The 19,627-nt window shown below is 36.8% G+C and overlaps 1 protein-coding gene across 7 annotated transcripts in view; it reads right to left on the reverse strand.

Annotated features, from left to right (window-relative positions):
- Positions 1 to 437: 437 nt before the first annotated feature.
- Positions 438 to 19,627, reverse strand: part of atp11a (ATPase phospholipid transporting 11A) — an 80,391-nt gene continuing 61,201 nt past the window's right edge. The window contains exons 21-32 of one of the 7 annotated variants that reach the window (XM_084402865.1): positions 17,352 to 17,454; positions 17,084 to 17,229; positions 16,662 to 16,721; positions 15,517 to 15,644; positions 13,480 to 13,615; positions 12,869 to 12,892; positions 9,922 to 9,987; positions 9,717 to 9,820; positions 9,455 to 9,620; positions 3,754 to 3,875; positions 2,938 to 3,018; positions 438 to 1,640 (exon numbers count right to left, since the gene is read on the reverse strand). In XM_084402865.1, the coding sequence (XP_084258991.1) occupies positions 2,967 to 3,018; positions 3,754 to 3,875; positions 9,455 to 9,620; positions 9,717 to 9,820; positions 9,922 to 9,987; positions 12,869 to 12,892; positions 13,480 to 13,615; positions 15,517 to 15,644; positions 16,662 to 16,721; positions 17,084 to 17,229; positions 17,352 to 17,454 (1,107 nt within the window). In that variant the 3' untranslated portion in view covers positions 438 to 1,640; positions 2,938 to 2,966. Of the gene's footprint in view, positions 3,876 to 5,153; positions 5,387 to 5,775; positions 5,866 to 9,454; positions 9,621 to 9,716; positions 9,821 to 9,921; positions 9,988 to 12,868; positions 12,893 to 13,479; positions 13,616 to 15,516; positions 15,645 to 16,661; positions 16,722 to 17,083; positions 17,230 to 17,351; positions 17,455 to 19,627 lie in introns of those variants that run through there. The other 6 variants (XM_084402864.1, XM_084402867.1, XM_084402862.1 and 3 more) reach the window with 6 other exon arrangements.

Below are 19,627 nucleotides of genomic sequence, written 5' to 3' on the forward strand. Positions count from 1 at the left end.
TTTGTGCAGATAAAACAAAAAGCAATAGATATTTTGTTAATCTGAATAGGCTGGCACAGATGAAGCCCCACTACAGGCAATAGAGCCTTCAGTTACATCATAGACATCTAATCAAATATTTGGTCACACCTGCTTTAAAAACAGTGAGTGTATTTCATCTTCCTATAGTCAGAGTGAGCAATGACCATGCACATAATCTTAAAAACTACCTCAAACAGATTTAAAATCATCTATATATAAAAAAAAAAAACAGCAACGACAACCTGTTAAAGCTATTTTTTCAAACTTTCATCTTTACTGAAGTTGATTTCTCCCATGACCTTACACATTTGGTTTTTTTAAACGTAACAATAACATTCTAACTCTTAGAACATTCCGAGAAGTTCTCTTCATCCTCTAGATACAAAAGTAGCAAAAGACTGTTTTTTTTTCTTCTGTTTTTCTCACGATATACAAAATACCTATTTCATATAGCCTTTTTTTAGACAGACAGAATACAGTGTTCGCCAGTGCCTGAACGCACCCCTGAGGCAGACAGCGTTCAGTGATCAAATTATTCTTATATTACAAGAAATCGTTCTGATTCAAAACAACAGTGTGTCAGAAACAAGAAGAAAACACATTTGTGAAGGGACATTTGTTCTGGAACCAGCTGTGGTGGTTTGCAGTCGTCATTCGCGGCAATCCGATTTTTGTTTAGCGCACATTAGTGGCTTTTTTCTTACATTCAGGAAGCCAGATATAGTGAACAAAATAGGAAATACAGTGAAATGCGAAATAAAAATACAGTTAAAAAAAAAACATGAAATGCATTAATTTACCCCTATTATATTAGTCTTGGCTACTTCGAATCATAGCACATTCTTGTTTAGTTTCAGATTCGCCAGCATTGATTAGCACTTGGTGTCATTGTGCATCACTTGGACTGGACTGGAGGTTTGAAAAGAAGTTATAAAAGTGGTTTATATAAATAAGAATATGACTCATAAATGCTTGATAAAGCTCAGTGGTTGGTCCATCACTTCGGCATGCAAAGTTCAGACTTCGATAATCAATAAAATAGACAGTGTTTGACTTTAGACAGATTTTACATTCATACAAATGAAATAATATACTTTTGGACCAGAAACAAAGTTATGCAGTTGATCATTTTGTTATGCACTCATTCATCCACTCAGCCTTTGTAAACCTCGACATCAATATACTGTATATAGTCTATATTTAGATATAATGTGTGCGTGAAAAAGGACATTCTGTCAACATTAACCCAAAGGCTTTGTTCAAAAATAATCCTTACACCCTTTAACACACTAGCTATACCCATAATGCAACTCTTTAATCTGACATTCTCTGTTGCAGGCCAACTGACGGGCGATTAAAACACACGTATGTGCAACGCATGACTGTACATTGAGGTTAAAAAGCACCAGAAGGCACCTATACTCACAAGAAGCTTGGAGTAACCATCAAAACAGTGACCTTGATGGTCTTTGACATCACCTACTTTTTCTCTCTTTAATGGATGATGGTTAAAATGGTGAAATGGGCGACATCGTGCGAACAGAGTGACAGGGTGAGAGAAGGAAACTGGCGCCAGGAAAGACGTCGAGATGAAGAGATGATGCTCCAGGAAAGCAAAACTACATTCAAGAATCAACGCAAGCAAAAAAACAAAACAAGAAAAACAAGCATGGAATGTGAAGGACAGCAGGGAAAGAGGCTTTGATGACCAAATACGGTGATTTTTTTTTAGTTCGGTTCAGCTCCATATCCATCTCATTCGTGTTACAATGCAACTGGGATTTAATCCGAATTGCATTCAAACTGAATTCAAATCAGTGTGAATCTGAATTCCCCCGACTCGACGGAGATGGAACTGAACGCAGGATTCGTATGATAATGTCAGGTGTGAGGCACATTTCCTGGGATTCATTTTAAAACGGCTCGTCCTGCGCACTAGAAAGGAGCCATTTCTCTGAATACAGTCCCCAAGATAGGCCATCTGTCATGCTGACCTTGATTGGACTGTTAGTTTAATGAGCTGTTTGTGAACAGTAGCACATGCTAATTACATCTGACTTATTTATATCAGAGAATCATAAATCAGTAATGTGCAAGAAAGAAAATGAAAGCAACCCAGCACAGGGCTCCAACGGTTCCATTAATACAGACAAAAGGCTTAGGGAACAGTCAAAATGGATGTTACAATCATAAAAATACAGACAAAAAAAGGTCTTTTGCACTTTTTGTGAACGCACAAAGACGTCTACGTCAACAGAAATGTTACATTTCATTGTTTTTTTCCCCCTCAGGAGCCCTGGGCTGTGTGTTGGTGGCACTGGAAGATGTCGAATACTACATTTATCGCTCTCCATCCTCAGCTGGTGCAGTGTCAACTTAAGGCAGTGTGGTGGGATTCTTGGGAATGCCATCAAACACCTTCCCTCCTTTTCTCTTTAAGCATAAGGCAACTAACACACATTTATATACTCCGTATTTCACTTGGATTACAACCTTTGGTTCCAAACTGTGGTGTAAAAGATGGGAAACATTAACATTAAGGCAGAACAGTTAAGCTAAGACGCCTAGCGTAGCCTTTAGAGTTGTATATCTGGTTCTACTCAAAAAAACAACAACAACAACAACTAAAGGACTGGTTATAGGGAACTAGAGAATTGTAAAGCAAATGGTCAAGCATCTAGGACAGAGTAACTGGTTGTCATGATGACACAACGTCAATGGTTTTAAAAACTTTGGAAGAGTAGAATGCGAGTGGATTTCCACCTTTTTGAAAGGTAAAGGGTGAAACATAATGACAGTCCAGTTACAGTTTGTCTTTTCATGGTTGTTCAAACAAAGGCCTACACACACACACACACACACCTAGTTCACTCTAGTACAGTGCAGCAGCAGAAATGGCCAAATTCAGCCACTTACAATGCAATCGGACAAAGACAAATCGCAGCCTATGGAGTGTTCCTCGATAACAGGTTTGCACAAAAGCAACACCAGTTTGTTCTATAAAAAAGTAGGACAAGAAAAGAGAAGGAGCACGGGATAAAAAAAGGGAAGGGGAGACGACAGAGAACAAAGAAAAGAAGAAGAAGAAACAGGACAGTCAGTTTTTAGAGCATCCGAGGCCATTTTAACTGTCATCCACAATCATATTCAGTGGTTGCGTTTGAGATGGAAAGATTTGTGCTACTACTGCCCAGTGTTGTTTTCAAGTAATTTTTCACATGAAGGATTACAAGGGGTAGGTGAGCGAACACGTGAACCCACAGTGTAAAGGAAACACGCTCTCACGTACACACACACACACACACACACAAAAAAAATCAAGGTAAATCGGTCCCAAGGCCACTGTGCGCAGTACGCGACACTTGCAGATGGTGCGGCCGATTCTGTTTGGCCTTCCTCCAGCTCCAAAACTAACACACAGCATCACTTCCGCCCAAGAGCCAATTTCAGTGCTTTTGCTTCAGATAAAGGGTGACGAGTCAAGGTTGGTCTCCCAATAGCGTCCCAATCTTGACCCTGGGATGAGCGAGGCCGAATTGGATTAGATAACCAGACTATTTCTTTTAGAGAGACTATCATACGGACGTCTCTGGACCCGGTGTGCTGTAGGCGTAAGCTGCCCCAGAGAATCTTGGGTTCTCTCCTATTCGGAAAAAGGAGCTGAAGGTGTGGTAGTCAGGCCTGCCGCCCCAGTAGGTACACATGTGTTTTTTGGGAGGGGAGGAGTCAGACCTGCGGTGGGTGTGGTTCTGGCTTTCGTTGCCCCGTCTGTCATGTTTCCGCGCAGGTGGAGCATGGAGGGAGGACAGGGGGGTGAACTCGGACAGGTGGCCCTTATACAACTTATCGGCATCCTGGAGAAAAGAACGAGGGAACAGAGAGAAAAAGAGTGAATTAGCAGATATATACATGCATGTAAATGCAGGCATTGGTCAACATCACAAGCTGAAACAACACAAATCCAAAGCCCCAGCAAGAAGCAGTGCAAAAAAAAGAACAAAATATTATACAAGATCACATATCCGGATGTTTACCACATGCAAGTCCAGTCCTAGAACATGCAGAACTGATTGATTGAGGGGATGTTGTAAGATAAACTGTTGGGGAAAAAAAGCTAAGGCCAGTGAAAAATGTGTGTTTTTTCTTAAAAGGAGGGTGAAATGTTACAATTCACCCCCAAAATCAAAAGAAAAATCAATTTTGTTTTAAAATGAAATATATTTACAGTAACGTTCTAAAGTTTGGGGTCGGTCAGTCTCTTTTGCTCACCAAGGCAGTTATTTGATCAAAAATACAGTAAAAACAGTAATACTATTACATATTATTACAATTTAAAATAATTGTTTCTATTTTAATATATTGTAACATGCAATTAATTCCTGTGCTGGTAAAACTGAATTAAATATATATATATATATTTTTTTTAATTACATGTTTTTTGAATAACAAACCCCCCGAAAAACATGTAATATTTAAAATGATTCATTACCGTAATGCATCATTACTGTAATTATTAATTACCGTAATGCATCATAACAGTTTACTTTTTATTTATTTTTTTTTACCAAGGTCATTCATTGCAATTCCCATTACTGTAATACTGTGAAAAATGTACTGAAAAAATGACTGTAATAGCTTTTATTTATTTATTTTTGATCATTAGAGATTTTTCACAGAATGTTAAAAAACTCAACGGTCCCAAAACAGGCTTTATGTTCTTTAAGCAAAGTATAATTTCTTGTTTTTTTTGTTTTGAGTTTGTGGTTCTACAAAAAAAAAAAAAAAGGTGAGATTCGCTCAGTAACAGAAATGATCATAAGCATGTTCTAGGAATGGACATTTATAAGTAAATGCAAATAATATTTTCAATAGACAAGTAAAAATACACATGCAAGCCAGAGTGTTAGATGTTAAACTGTATGTCAAGTCTGCTGTGTGTATTTGTGTACGTGTCAGAGCCCGTAGTCCCCATGTCCTGTTAGCGGCATATACATTACCGCACACCCCAAACCACAACCCAATACCTTCACTCTGAAGCTTTCAAACCAAACCAAACCAAACCAGTCTGTAGGTTTCACACCAAACAACAGACCCACACAGGTGCAGCAAAGGCGTTTTAATCCCGAGTGCTTTCACCGGAGGATTCTAGAATTCTCAGATTGATTCTAGAACCGCACACTTCATCTGAGAACTCTAGAGCTCCGCTCGAGTCGAGAGTGAATTAGTTCTTTCTGGCTTTAGTCTTCAACTTCACATTCTCTTTACCATAGAGTTGCTAGGCCTCAGTGGTGTTCTGAACCCCATCTAGCAGTGAATCATGAATGTTTGTCTCAACCCTTTCAAAGATCCTGTCAGCCCTCATTCTCTGTGAAACATCACACACACACACACACAAACAGACTCAGATGTGGCATAACAGACCCATGTGCAGAATATTTGTTTTGACACTGAAGTATCTCGCTGGAACTGAAAGTACAGCAGCAGAAAAAGCATTTTCCATTAAACAACTTCAGATCTGCAACGTAAAATACACACACGCAAAACATACACATGCACGTTTCACGCATGCAAACATGTAGAGTGACGGAATATAAGGCTTGGAACATAAACGGAGACACCACGGGGAACTGCAACGGATGCTATTGGCATGTTGAGTAGCTTGTGATCCTCAGTAATGTTCAGGAGGTCCTGTCATACTGGTCTTCACTCACTGATACACACACACGCACATGCAGAGACGGTGTGTAGGTTCACCTCCGCCTCAGTTCAGAAACTGACACTGCTGGAGGTCTGGGAGAGCATAAAGATGGTGGACTGCTCGGCAGTGAGACACTGACGCTTTGTCTGCCGTTACCACAGGTCACAGGCCAAGGGTTAAACACACAGGGGAGCGGGGAAGGTCAAGCATCAGAGAGAGAGAGAGAGATGGAAGAGGAATAAAAACAGAAAGGGTTTAGAGAGGTTAACAACCGGACCGATCCTCAGAGATTAATAAAGGAACTTCAGCAACAAGTGCATGTTTCACTTTTTGTTATTAGTACAACTTTACAATAAGGTTCAACTTATTAACCAGTTTTGATATTGTTAACTAAAACTATTAAAAATAGATTTTTTTTTATTGAAATGAAATATTAGATGAAAAAATTGGCCTTGGAAGTTAACTGAAATAAAATAAATTACAAGTACTGAAATTACTAAAACTCAAATAAAAAAATAAAGTTAAATATAAATACTTATACATTTTTTTACCAAACAAACTAAAATATAAAAATAAAAATAAATTCAAAATATGAATAAATATTATTATAATATCTAAATAATACTAAAATAACACAGTCAATTACATTCATTCATTAAGCATCATGAAATAACTATTTTTACAGCTTTTATTCAAGCATTTATCTATCTAAAATGTATTATTTATTCTTGGTCCTTCATAATACATTGATTTTCACGTAATCATTTATAAAATTTAAAAGAATATAATAGAAAAATTTAGAATTTTTAAGTTTCTAAATAAGTTTCTTTCTTCTGCTGAATAGAAGATATTTTGAAGAATGTCTGTAACCAAAAAGTTGACTTCCATATAGAGATGCACCGATTACAATTTTCTAGGCCGATTCCGATTTCCGATTTTTCACTGAGTTTGACCTGCCGATACCGATTTTAGCCGATTCCGATTTTCCGATTTTTTCTAACCACTTTACAGCACACACAAATATTTATTTTCCATCTTTTCTTTAACCCTTTCACGCGTAAGTTTAAAATATTCTAACTGACACCCCCACCCCCCGAGTGAGTTTTTTCGCGAACGTTCCCTTTAATGTTTCCATGGCGACGCGTCACGCGATACACCGCAGCCACAATAAAACTGTATGACAGATGTGTCGCTTTTATTTCACTTTTCCTTTTTTATTCAAAATATTCACAAACTTGCTTACCATGTCATCAACTAGCCTATCTGATATTCCGATTCTCAAATACGTGTAAGTGAGTGGTCGTTTAAAAACCTTTAATCTTGATCTATAACATGAGATGGGCGCCGCAATGTTGTCCTGTCAGTCGGATTTACAGCACGTGAATTCATCAGTTTCTCCGAAATAAATGCAAGAAAGTGGCCGGTGAACTGAGAAGAATAGAGTAAACTTTATAGTTACTTCCCCTATGTTTGTCTGATATGAATAACACACATGTCGGCAAATTATATTTGAATAGATTGTTATTGCTGCTTCCACAGACATCAGTGTGTGTTTTACAAACTCCAAATGTATTGTTTTAATCGTGCTTATGTGTATTTAAATATCTGAAACCTAAAATAAACATTATGAGGTTGAAAACACTGCTTAGTTGTGCCATAACAGCGCTGAACGCGTCCGACTCTGGCTCAGCGTCACGCAGGCAACGCGCGAAAGCACAGTTTGAATCTGGCAGTTATTATGCGTCGTCACTGAACATCTAAATGTAGCACCGCACCGTACTCTCATGGGCACAGACATACAAATCTCATAATGAGAAGACCGTACCGCTCAAAAGGTTAATCATGCGGCGCCCGAGTGCATTTGACCGGCATAAAATCGGCATATATGTCAGACTGACCGGCCGGTCGCCGGTCATGGCCGATCACGTGAAAATCGGCCAATTCCGGTCACCAGCCGATCAATCGGTGCATCTCTACTTCCATAGTATTTTGTTTTCATACTATGGAAGTCATTTTTCAAAATATCTTCTTTTGTGTTCAACAGCAGAAAGAAACTCATACAGGTTTAGAACAATTTGAGGGTGAGTACATTTTTGGGTGACCTTTACCTTTAACTTTAATGTAAACAATTTGAACCTTATGTAAAGTGTTCCTGAAGTATCACATTCTACAGTTAGATCCTAAAGTCAACATGAAATCAGAACGGACCATATTTACTTTCTTAATACACATTCTTATCAGTGTCACCAACTCTTCTTATTTTTCCTCCATTCTGGTTTGTAGCACCTACCTCTCCTGATCATTTCCCGAAGGATAAAATCTTGTTTATGTATTATATTGCATTTGATTTTTTTTGTTGATTATCCTATTGAACTTAGAAATGTGTCACATTATGAACGGTTCATGTTGACGTTATGTGGCAGTAACATTAGCGCACTGGAAAATTCTAGAGTTTAATAGGGAAGGTGAGTGAGAGGAAAAACATCACATGGGTTAAACCAGTGGTAAGGCAGTTTATCACACACACACACAAATTTCCTTCTGAAATTTCTCAACATAGTATGCTGACATACTATGTGTGCCAACACAGTAAAATACACAGATAGACCCAATAACAGACCCAATAACACCATTGAATGGCTTAAAGAGTCATCCAACGTAAAGAAGAGAATCGTGAACCGCATCCAGAATTCACTTACATCAAGCACACTGGGAAGCAGTCCGACGCAAGTGTAAATCTGAAGACCAGTTATTAGCCATTATCACAAACTGTAGCACTACTGAGCTGGTTCAGGTCAACAATCATTTGGTTGAAAATAACAAATATTTTTCTTAAATAGCTGTATCATTGCAGAAGAAATGACTCTTAGTTGGGGTAGACACTGTTTTTGGTAGATTTTGAAGTTGATGTGAATGAAAACAAAGCTGTTATGGAGAGTGCAATCAGCTTTTTGGAAAAAAGTTGCCAGACACCGCCAGAATTTTTTTTATAATTTTCCCAAAAATTTCATGGCCCCCCGGAATATTTTGATTTATATGCCGTTTAATGATCGCGTTATGAATATGATTACATATGATATCGTTTGTTTTTGCGTCTTCTTCACCTGTGTTTTGATCCGGAGATTCAGTACTCTTTCAGAAGATGCCTAATAGCGCCCCCTACCGTATAACAGTAAAAACACGGGAAACCCGAACATTTCGTCAATGGCGGGGAAGCATTGTCTCACAAATTAGGGAAATTTCCATCAATGGCGGGGAAAGAGTTCAAAAAATAAATTCAGCTACAAACTACAAAATTGATTAACTGATGATATCTTTACAATGGAACTGAATCAACACTAAACTGACTTCAGCTGAACAATGACACTCTTTTCTTTTAGAGCTGCTGTGAACTCTGTAAAGCTGCTTTTAAAAAATCTGTATTGTATAAAGCGCTATATAAATAAAGATGACTTGACTTGACAAACTGTCCAGAAAACATAAGTTGTGGAAATTACAGGACTTGGGGCTTTAAACAATAATAAAAATAAAAAAAGTATTTCCATCCCTCACAACTTTGTTTCCATTTGCATTCAATTAAACATGGCATCTACCCAAACTATGGTATATAATACATATATATTTTTAAACAGCTGTATATTACTGCAATGAAACATAGACAAATTCATTTACGTTTGAGATGCAAACTAGCAGTATCCTTGCATCTCTACGCACATGTAGATACTGGTGTCGTACCTGTATTCTCTCTGTGGTGGTCGGCCATAGAGCTCTACACAGCACTTTCTTCACCACATCAGGCAGCAAACTGACAATAATCAGCAGAATGATACTGAGCCATGCAGGACCGCTGGACAACATCTGCATGAACACATAGTACATCCTCTGATAGTTCAGGAAAGGCCTATAAAGAACAGAAAGACAGCAGATGAATCACGTTAGATTGAAATATATTTGATTTCGTGATCGTAAGTGTACAGTATATTTAGGCAGGCCGTACCAAATGATGCCTCCCCACAGGAGGGAGAAGATGACATAGAAAAGCAGTGACCCCCATATGACAAAGTGGTTGATCCACGTCCAGTAATGTGTGTCCAGGGCAAGCTACAGCATGAAGACACAGTGAGAAATAGGAAGATAGAGATGGTTAAGTTGACGGCAATTGGCAACAGCTAAGATCATTACACATGCGTCAGATGCATTACCTTTAGCGTGACCGTGAACACGAGGATAGTGAACACAAGTGTTCCAAAGGTCCAGTTTCCAAACATCTGGAACAGAGAAATATTGAAAAAGGCAAAGAGAGATTGACACTGATGTATAAACGGCCACTTGAATGGGTGTTAATACAGCTCACCCTCTCATCGGCACACAAACAAACACGCCATACATTGCAGTTACGCATGTTAAAAGCTTATGTGCCTTTATTTGAACAATTTATTCGGTAGAAAAGCACTTGTTTGAATTATCCAGTATATATTAATAGTAAAAACGTTTCTTCAGTTTCTTCATAAGGACATTTTGGGACAATACTGAGTTTAGCAAAGAGTATGCAAGAAATATTATATAAGAAATATTTTATATAGGAATAGCTGAAAAAGGAATATTAGATTTTAATAAGGTTTTAAAATGGCACAAGATACTTAAAACATTTTTTTTTAAGATGCAACATAACAGGAAGAGGCGTTTACCTGAATCATGTTTACAAAGATGTACAATGTACCAAAAAAAAAAAAAAGTATTTAATTATTTTATGCAGGAATTTATATTATTATTTGTATATATACAATATATTAGAAGTAGAAAATATTAGTAGTATAAATAGTATATATATATATTTATAAATAGTATATATATATATATATATATATATATATATATATATATAAATAATAATAATAATAATAATTATTATTATTATATTATACAATATATTAGAAGTAGAAAATCTGTAAACCCTATAAGAAAGTAATAAATGTACCTAATAAATATATTTATAAATAGTATAATATTTATATAAATAATCAGTTTTTAGTATCTGCCTTTAGTCCATTTTAATTTTATGAATAATACGATAGCTATCTGTGCATCTCTAGTTCACAGTTGCCCTCAACTAAACTTCTGCATCAATACAGTATTCTCAGAAGCATAACATATCAAATCTCATCAAATGTCCCTTTTAAAAAATCCGTTGTGAATAATTTGCAAGAAATAGTAGCATCATATCATTATATTTTAATGGTGCTGTAAATTGAAAGCATTTCGGTGTCATCCTATATTGTTTTACAGAGATTATTAATGATGTCTGGAACTCGCTGAACTCAAATGAATTTTATATTTTAGCTATAAAAGCTTCATAAATAAATAGTGAGCTTAGATAGCCCCTTAAAATGTTATAATGGCTTCAGCATTGGCACTTAGGCTCAATAAACATCTGCTCGGGTGCGGAAAGCCTTTCTGTGTGATTGTGTTTTCTCTTTTTGGGAGGATTTGTTCCCTCATGGTTTACAGTCTTGGCAAACGGTTGAATTTAGACACAATGGATATCTCTTCTAGAACCTTCCCCTGTCTGCGGACCGGCCACGCTGTTGATGACACTATGCAAAACACCATCGACACTATGATGAAAGCTCTTTATAAAATCACTCGCTGTTAATCTCTAAAAAAAAAACTAATCACAATCAAAATCAACAAGCCATGGCAAAACACGAGCAGGTCAAAGACTGTACGGCACCAAATGGTTTTAGTGAACAATACAATGTTGATGAGTAACCAGTTAAAACAAAAAAACAAGTACAAGGACACACAATAGATGTCGACAAGTTTGAAGAAAATGTATTAACTTACCTTGATGAGCAATCAAAATTAAATGTAGTGTTAAAAAACACTTGTCAAGGGCAAATGATAGTTAAGGATGTTTGTGAGGTTTTTCAAAAGGATGAATTTGTTATTTTGCACAGTTTTCTTTTTTAATCTGTTAATAATTCAATCTAATCATGTTAGAGTATCTGCCACTCTCCACGAATAGGGTCAAAAATAGGGCCTGAAGTTGTTTTCTTTCTTTCATCTTATTCAACAAATGATCAGTGAAACGAGGTTAAGCATCAACATCAGGAGGTTGAACTAATTTGTGTTGGAGCTATTTTATTTTCTGGTCATTTTATACAAGGTTTGCAATTTTTACAACGCCGTAACCAAAATCTGGGAAGGATTGTAATTAAGTGACGTTTAAAACCACGATTGGTGCAATTTTGCACACTTTCTATCAATATATAAAAGATATTTAACTAGTATTAACTTAATGAGCAATACACGTCACAATATTTATTAATTTCTGCTAACTTCAGTGTTAGTTAAGTTAGCTCAGGTCAACTAAATAATATTAACAGATACAACTTTTAATAAAAAAAAAAATTATTAGTACAGATTAAGATAAACAAATTTTTTTTTATCATTAGTTTGTTCATTAATATAGTTATCTAATGTTAACAATTGGAACCTTGTAAAGTATTACCATTTTTTCTTACATTATAATGTCTTTATTGTTTAAATCTAATAAAAAAATATCTTAAAAAGATATTTGAACCTCCGATGGATTTAAAAAAAAAAGCTAACGAGACCCCGAAGCGTACCCTATTTGTGGAAAAACCTTCTGATTAAAAGTTTCCGAATAGTGAAATCTTCCATTCAACATGTGCCAAATGAAGCGAAATGCTTAATCCACATTTCCTCTTGCTCATTCATTTGCCCTTGCAGTGAGGCATGAGAGGATGGACATGTATCCTACGGGCCGATGAGGATGAGTGTGACGGCACCCCTCCAACCCGGGTGTTTGCCGAAAAAAAAAAAAACACACAGTCGCAACGTGACACACGGGGCGGACACAAACTCCTACTCCATCACAAGATGATAGACAGAGGAAGATGGAAAGGAGGGGGGCTCGCTACTCTATACCTACGGTGGCTGGTCCTCGGTTCAGGGGACACTGGGATGTCGTACGGTACTGTTTGAAAGCTACGATGGCAGTGAACGGTTGGTGTTAGTAGACACTATGTGAGTGGGGGTGGCTTTAGGATGAGGGGAGGGGCTGAGGAGGGAAACAGTAAAACTAAAACTAAAAATAGGATGAGAAACAGATAGGGACAGGCTTACCATCTGTGTGTTGGTGGCCATTAGCTGAGGAAAGGAAGAGAAGCAGAAAAGAAAAGAAAGGCAAAAAGGGGGGTAGGTAAAAGGAGGAAAGAGAGAGGGGAGAGATATAGAAAGAGAGATCGAGAAGAAAACGAAAGAAAAGAAGGAGAGGGAGGGGACAGGGAGCAAGAAAGTAAAGAAAAAATTAGGATGTTATAACTTAAAGTAAATCAAACAGGTAAAAAAAAGCAATCCAAAAAGGTTACTATGATTTAACTTAATGGCACAGAGAAAGATGTCTGATCTGACTGATTAACCAGCATGCTTTGTGTCGCATAAATGAATGGAGAAGCACCTGTAATGACTTCAAACATACGCAGAGGAGGACAGACAAAAGTCTGCAAGCTGGAACATCAGTTAAACCACAAATATGTACTTTACAAGCACTGAGTCCACTTTAACTCACTCGACAAGCATCGGCCACCCATTCAATCTGTATGCGACTTTTATTTGACTGAGAAAAAAAACGAACTAAAGGAAAAAAAACAACAACAGCTGGTTAAGTCGATTAAACAAAACACACACAGAAAAACGTAGCAACAAAATCATGGTTTAGACGGTGACTGTGTTACCTGTCCGTTGCTGGTGAAGGTTGTGTTGTCGAAAAGGAAGAAAGCACCAAAGAAGAAGACCATGGCATCAAAAACCCCCAGAAATGTCCAGTAGATGAAGGTGGACCATCTCAGGAGGGAGTTCTTGGCAATATCTCTGTAAAAAGAAGTACATATTCAAAGACTAATATTATTCGTTAAAAGATCGATGAATCATTAAATGATATGAAACCTAGTATTGTTGTTTCTGTTACAAGCATTCATATTATCACAGACAAACTTGGATAAAAGTTTATAGTTTGGATATAAACGCGTGAATCACCTTTTGAAAGTAACTTGCGCTTTCAAGAAACGACTGTATCGATTACATAGTTTCGCCAATGTGTTTCCATCGTAGTTCATGCGCATGTCTTCTTATCGGATAAAAATGCATCCACCTCAATTGTGCGCAGAAGTTTTAAGTGCATTTTTAGAATTTATGTGCATCTTTGCATTCCCAAAATGCACATAAAAATAAGTGGATGGAAACATAGCTAATGTCTCAAACTGTGAACTCAAATATCTGAACTCCAAATCCAAGATCAAATGATCTGTGCTATGCGATCTGTTCATTTTATACTGTAAAATGAAATTTATACTAAATGAAGAGCCATTGAAACCAACACGAAGAGCAACTGTGCAATCTAACATTTCACTGCAAGATCATATGGTTATTTGGGAGCACTCTATGAAATATCAATTTAATCTCCAACCATACTTGAGATTGGATAGTAAATTTCAAATGAAAGTGAAATATTGGTAAGAAAAAAACAAACATGACCTCTGCTGCTTGTGTCCATTCTTATTTATTTTAGATTAATAGATCAGCTTTTTCCAATGAAAATGTCCTTGATGGCTACAAGTGCTGCACTGTGTGCCAGTAGCAAACACTGTGTATAATGTATATACTGAATAAGCAATGCAGAGGAATAAGAGGAAAAAAATTGCAGTGTCAGGACATTTGTTGATTAAACGTAGAGTGGTTCTTACAGTATTTCTGCCCAGTGCTGTGTGTAAATTGAGTTTAGTGCAAGCGTCTAAGCAAATATGTTTTCCAAAAGCTGATTGAACGGTCCAATTATTGCAGACTTGTATTTGGTGGAAGTGTGTTCATGTGATTAAGTGAGAATACCTGGAGGCTCACAATCAGGAAAAACATTTGACTAAAGAGGAAAATATAGAGAGCGAGATTGGGCTACATCAGGTGGTTCATTAGATCCAAAAATGATGCAAGGAAAATAAACGTTTTCAAAAACATATTTAATAGTTAAACCATCCGAATGGACCAGTGCTGTGCCGTCACTGTCACTTGCATTATTTTATCATGTACATGTGTTTTGCAAACAAAGTTTATTATATATATATATCAAATTTATCATTTTGAACTACTGGTCCAACTGGGTCAGCCAGAAAAGCATAATAATAATAATAGTAAAATAATAATACATAAGTAATTTTTTACTTAATTTTTTGCTATTTCAAATGTATTTACTGTGTATGTTTTATTTTATGATTTTGGTTTTTTTTTACTTGTCTTAGACCCAGACTTTCAAATAACTGAAAAGCATATACCAATATTAATAATCATATAATTAATAATAAAATAATAAAACAAAAATAAAATACTGTAATAAAAAATAGTGCAAGTTTGTCTCTGGGAAAAAGGTGGCAACAAATGTCAGGATATGAAACAATGTGTGTTATGAGCCAACAGTCATGCAAAAAGGAGGCCAAGGTTGATATAAATAGCCTGCATGTAGACAGGGATTTATCAGTGGTCTCAAAGAGGGAACCAGAAATAGAAGATGGTGAACGCGCTGCTCCAAAATACCTCCCCGTACACGTGATGAGATGCATCACGTTACGGATCATATATCAGACTAAAACCCTGAAAATTCCCCACATACTTCTTTTATGATTCTTCTTATTGTTAGAGTTAAATTATAATTATTGCCTGACATTCTGACCACAGGAGTGGGTAATAATGGGGGTTGTTGGTGCAACCAGAATATTCCTCACCTGTATAGAGAGGGGTCCCGTTTGAGGATGTCCATGTTGATGTGCTGCTCCATCAGACTGTAGAGGAGGATGGGTAACGAGGTGAAGCTGATATTGTACAGGGTCAGATATGCCGTGTCGTACAGTGGCTGCAGAGGGAAAAATAATTGTTACTGTAAATGTACAGTGTAAGTGCAAAAGAGAAATTAGTTTTTCTTTTAACTATATGTGCACTTTCATGTTGCAGGTGTTGATTTACAAACAGATTAATACTTTTCTCTTTTTGTTATATCAAAGTCATTACGTTTTTTTTCCCATGCTTCCATCATTTATTTTTGCTATTTTAAATGCTTTTTACACTGAATATAGTTTTTATTTTATGATTATATTTTTACTCTTGTCCCAGACCCATGATTTTAATTTTAAAATCTTAAAATCATCATAATATTTTTTTAATTAAACTTCTGTTCAAAAGTTTGGGGTTACTAAGATTTTGTAATGTTTTTAAAAGTCTCTTATGTTTATGTTTACCAAGGCTGCATGTATTTGACCAAAAATACAAAAAAAATGTAATATTGTAAAAAAGTTACATTTAAATATATCTTAAAATGTAATTTATTCCTGTAATGCAAAGCTGAATTTTCAGCATCATTACTCCAGTCTTTAGTGTCACAATCCTTCAGAAATCATTCTAATATGCTGATTTGCTGCTCAAGAAACATATCTGATTATTATCAATGTTAAAAATGGTTGTGCTGCTTAATATTTTGTGGAAAATGTTGTACATTTTAGAAAGTTATTTGAAATCGATATTTTTTTATAACGATATAAAAGTCTTTACTGTAACTTTTGATCAAATTATTGTATCCTTGCTGAATAAAAGTACTAATTAATATAATAATAATATAAATTGTAATCGTCAAACTATAAAAAGTGTGAAAATATGATTACATTTTAAGAAATGCTACCTATGAAATAACTGTAAGAAAAACAAAAGATTCTGAAATTTTATTTCCATAAATGTTTAAAATATCATTCCCACCACCAAAATTTCCACCACAGAACGAGAAGTTTATTTTCTAAAGGCGCATAATTGAAGAAAATATAAAGACAGAATGTTCTTTTTCAAAAGTAGTCTAATAGTGACCTTTGAGATGTGCGTTTACCTGCTGAGAGAAGCCACAGAAGAACTGATAGAGAAACTGAGGGAAGATGAAGCACACATTCTGTGGAGAGAAAACAGACCCTCAGTACCTGATGAACTAAACCCTTTAGGGGGTTTGTGTGTGTGTGTGTGTGTGTGTGTGTGTGTGTGTGTGTGTGTGTGTGTGTGTGTGTGTGAAATCAGTTTGCTATAAATAGGGCTGCATTGAGTTGCATTTTCAACAAGATTGTTCAGTGGGTTATTCAGAACTCCTGGGAAAAAAGTAGCATCCACACACATTAAGCAACTTTTCTCCGTGTTTACAACTGCAGGCAGTGTGGTTTGTGTTTGTGTTGTGTCAGCTAGTGATCATCAGCTATTTTGCTTGTGATGATCTTACTTCTTTATTTTGTGTGTCTACAAATTTTGTAAGTTTGGGTTCACCTTGTAGAAGAAGTACTGGACCAGCTCAGCGATTCTAATGTAGTAGTAGTGCCCGTGAACCAGGAGCATCTTCTTCAGGTGTTTGAACTTGGTAATTGCATAGTCGCTGTTACGGGCCGCCTGACGCCCCTCTTTACCCATGATCCCTAGAGGGAGAACAACCAGTCAATAGGCATGTAACATACTGTTGTTTTAATAGCTGTTGAACACAAGTCTAACAGAGAGGACTGGAGAAGTATTAATATCTAAAACGACTTGATTTTATCACCTATGCCCACGTGAGCTTCCAGAATCATGCTGACATCATTGGCTCCGTCCCCGATGGCCAGCGTAATGGGGTGTTCTTTTGATGCTTTAATCATTTTAACAATCTGAAAGAACAGATTTATTTCCACAGGTTAAATCAGATCAACTGAGAGATCAGATTATTAATCAGGGTTTTTGGCTGAGACGGGATAATATTATACTCATCATCAGCTATCTACCCTTTCTCAGATGAAACGACTAAAATATCAGTCTGGCTTTTAGTACACATTGATTACACAGGATTTTATTGTGTGCTTGAGGTCAGTAATGGTCTTGTAATACTGTGAGTTCTCTCACTTCTTGGCTTTACAGTCTCTGGTTTTCCCAGCAGCCCCAGAGAATGACTGACAGGTTTAGCGTGCAGTAAATTAGAAAGAGAAATAGACCAGAGTCTCTTTTGATTGCATCGTCTAACTCACAGACTGAGAGATTACAATAAGGGAACAAGGACAACCTTTCTCTGGCAGGTGGCTGTGTATGTGTGTGTGTGTGTGTGTGGGTCAGGTTTTATCCTCATTGCGGGGACCAAATGTTCCCAAATTGATACCAAGGCCTAAAATCACCCAAAGTCACTGGAACGCATAAGGAAAATGGCTTAATAAACAAACTAAATAACGTTTTAATGAAACTGTCTTTATGAGGGAGTCATTATTCACTGAATCGTTTTGTTTAAAACACGGATTCATTCCGGATTTAATAGGTCAGGGGTTCTCTCTCTCTACTTTCCCGCAGAGTTAAGCTCAAACACACCTGAAAAAGCTAATCAAGGTCTTCAGGATTACTAGAAAGTTGCAGGTGAGTGAGTTTAATCAGGGTTGGAGATAAAAGGTCCTTGCACACTGAGTCCGAAATTTTCGCATGCGTTTTTTCGTATTCTTGAAAAGTCGTGATTCGGTGGCTCTAAATTGTCAAAACACCATTCAAAATGCTTGCTATGGATGCGAAAAACGCAGAAAATCGAACCTGATCCGAATTTTTTTTTTGACGGACGAAAGTTTCGGAGGCAGTGTGCAAGCGTGATTGACATAACGTGAGGTCGTATTTATTTTTTAACGTGCGGAAATTTCGGACGCGAATTTCGGACTCTGTGTGCAAGGGCCTAAACTCGGAGAGAAAGTAGATCTCAAGGGCCAGAGTTGAGAAACCCTGAAATAGTCACTAGCTATGTTTCCATCACCCTGTTTTTATGCGCATTTTGAAGTATCGCATCAGAAACGAGTGATGGAAATGGAAAATTTATGAAAAACAATTCATGCGAATAATGGGAGATGGAAACGTATTTGCCGAATAAATTCTGATGTAGCGAACATTAAACACACATGACTAATCGGCTGTTTCCGCAGATGGTGTTTTATTTACTGTTGGTTACAAGGTTCTGTGATGGATTTTTTAATTAATCATAACTAACATTTATTTTTCTTGCAGGAACGACATTCATATGCTTTTGAATCTTAAATGTTTCCCCTTTTAGTCGAAAACTCGTGACTTTGGTTGAGTGAGTGTAAAAATAACAAATAGGGGAAATGAAACTAGACAGATGTCTAGGTTTCAAAAGTTGTGATTATGAAGTAATCATTAAAACAGAGTTTGTCTATGAAGAACCTATCAAATTGTGGGGAAATTATGTAATGTTTCAAGTCATTTTCGCCATGCTCCTATTCTATAAAAACTGTTGTATTCCTGTTTGCTGGTGGGATTCTCTCTGAAATTTATCTGACATCCTCCGGCCATGATTAAAGCTTCTTGGGGGAGATTCTTTGAGAACTGCAAGAGAACTCTCCCGGCCGTGATTAAAGGACATTTGCTGAAGTCTGTCTGTTTATTATTGCTGTGCAGCAAGTTAGTTAAGGGAACAAGTTAGGGTAAGGAACTCAAAGCCAGTTGTCGACTGTAGACGCAAGAGCTAAAGTATAAAGATTATTGAGTGTCGATTGTAGACGCCCCAGATATATTTATTAAGTGTTGACTGTAGACGCTTGGGTGTCGATTGGAGACGCCCCAGATAGTTAGGTTAATGATAAAAATCTACCACAGTTCCCAATACCACCGTCATCTGCTCGAACAACTTGATGGAAACGCACCTAATTTTTATTTATTTATTTTTTTGCAAACTTTCGAAGATTCGCTTTATGTTCGGCTGGAAACCCAGCTACTGAATCATTTACTAAACCGATTTATTCAAAAACACTGATTCATTAAGGAACGGCACTACTGTTTGTTGCTTGGAAACGCTAATTC

Source organism: Rutilus rutilus (genome assembly GCF_951802725.1).
Source record: "Rutilus rutilus genome assembly, chromosome: 2".
Classification (NCBI taxonomy): Eukaryota; Metazoa; Chordata; class Actinopteri; order Cypriniformes; family Leuciscidae; genus Rutilus; species Rutilus rutilus.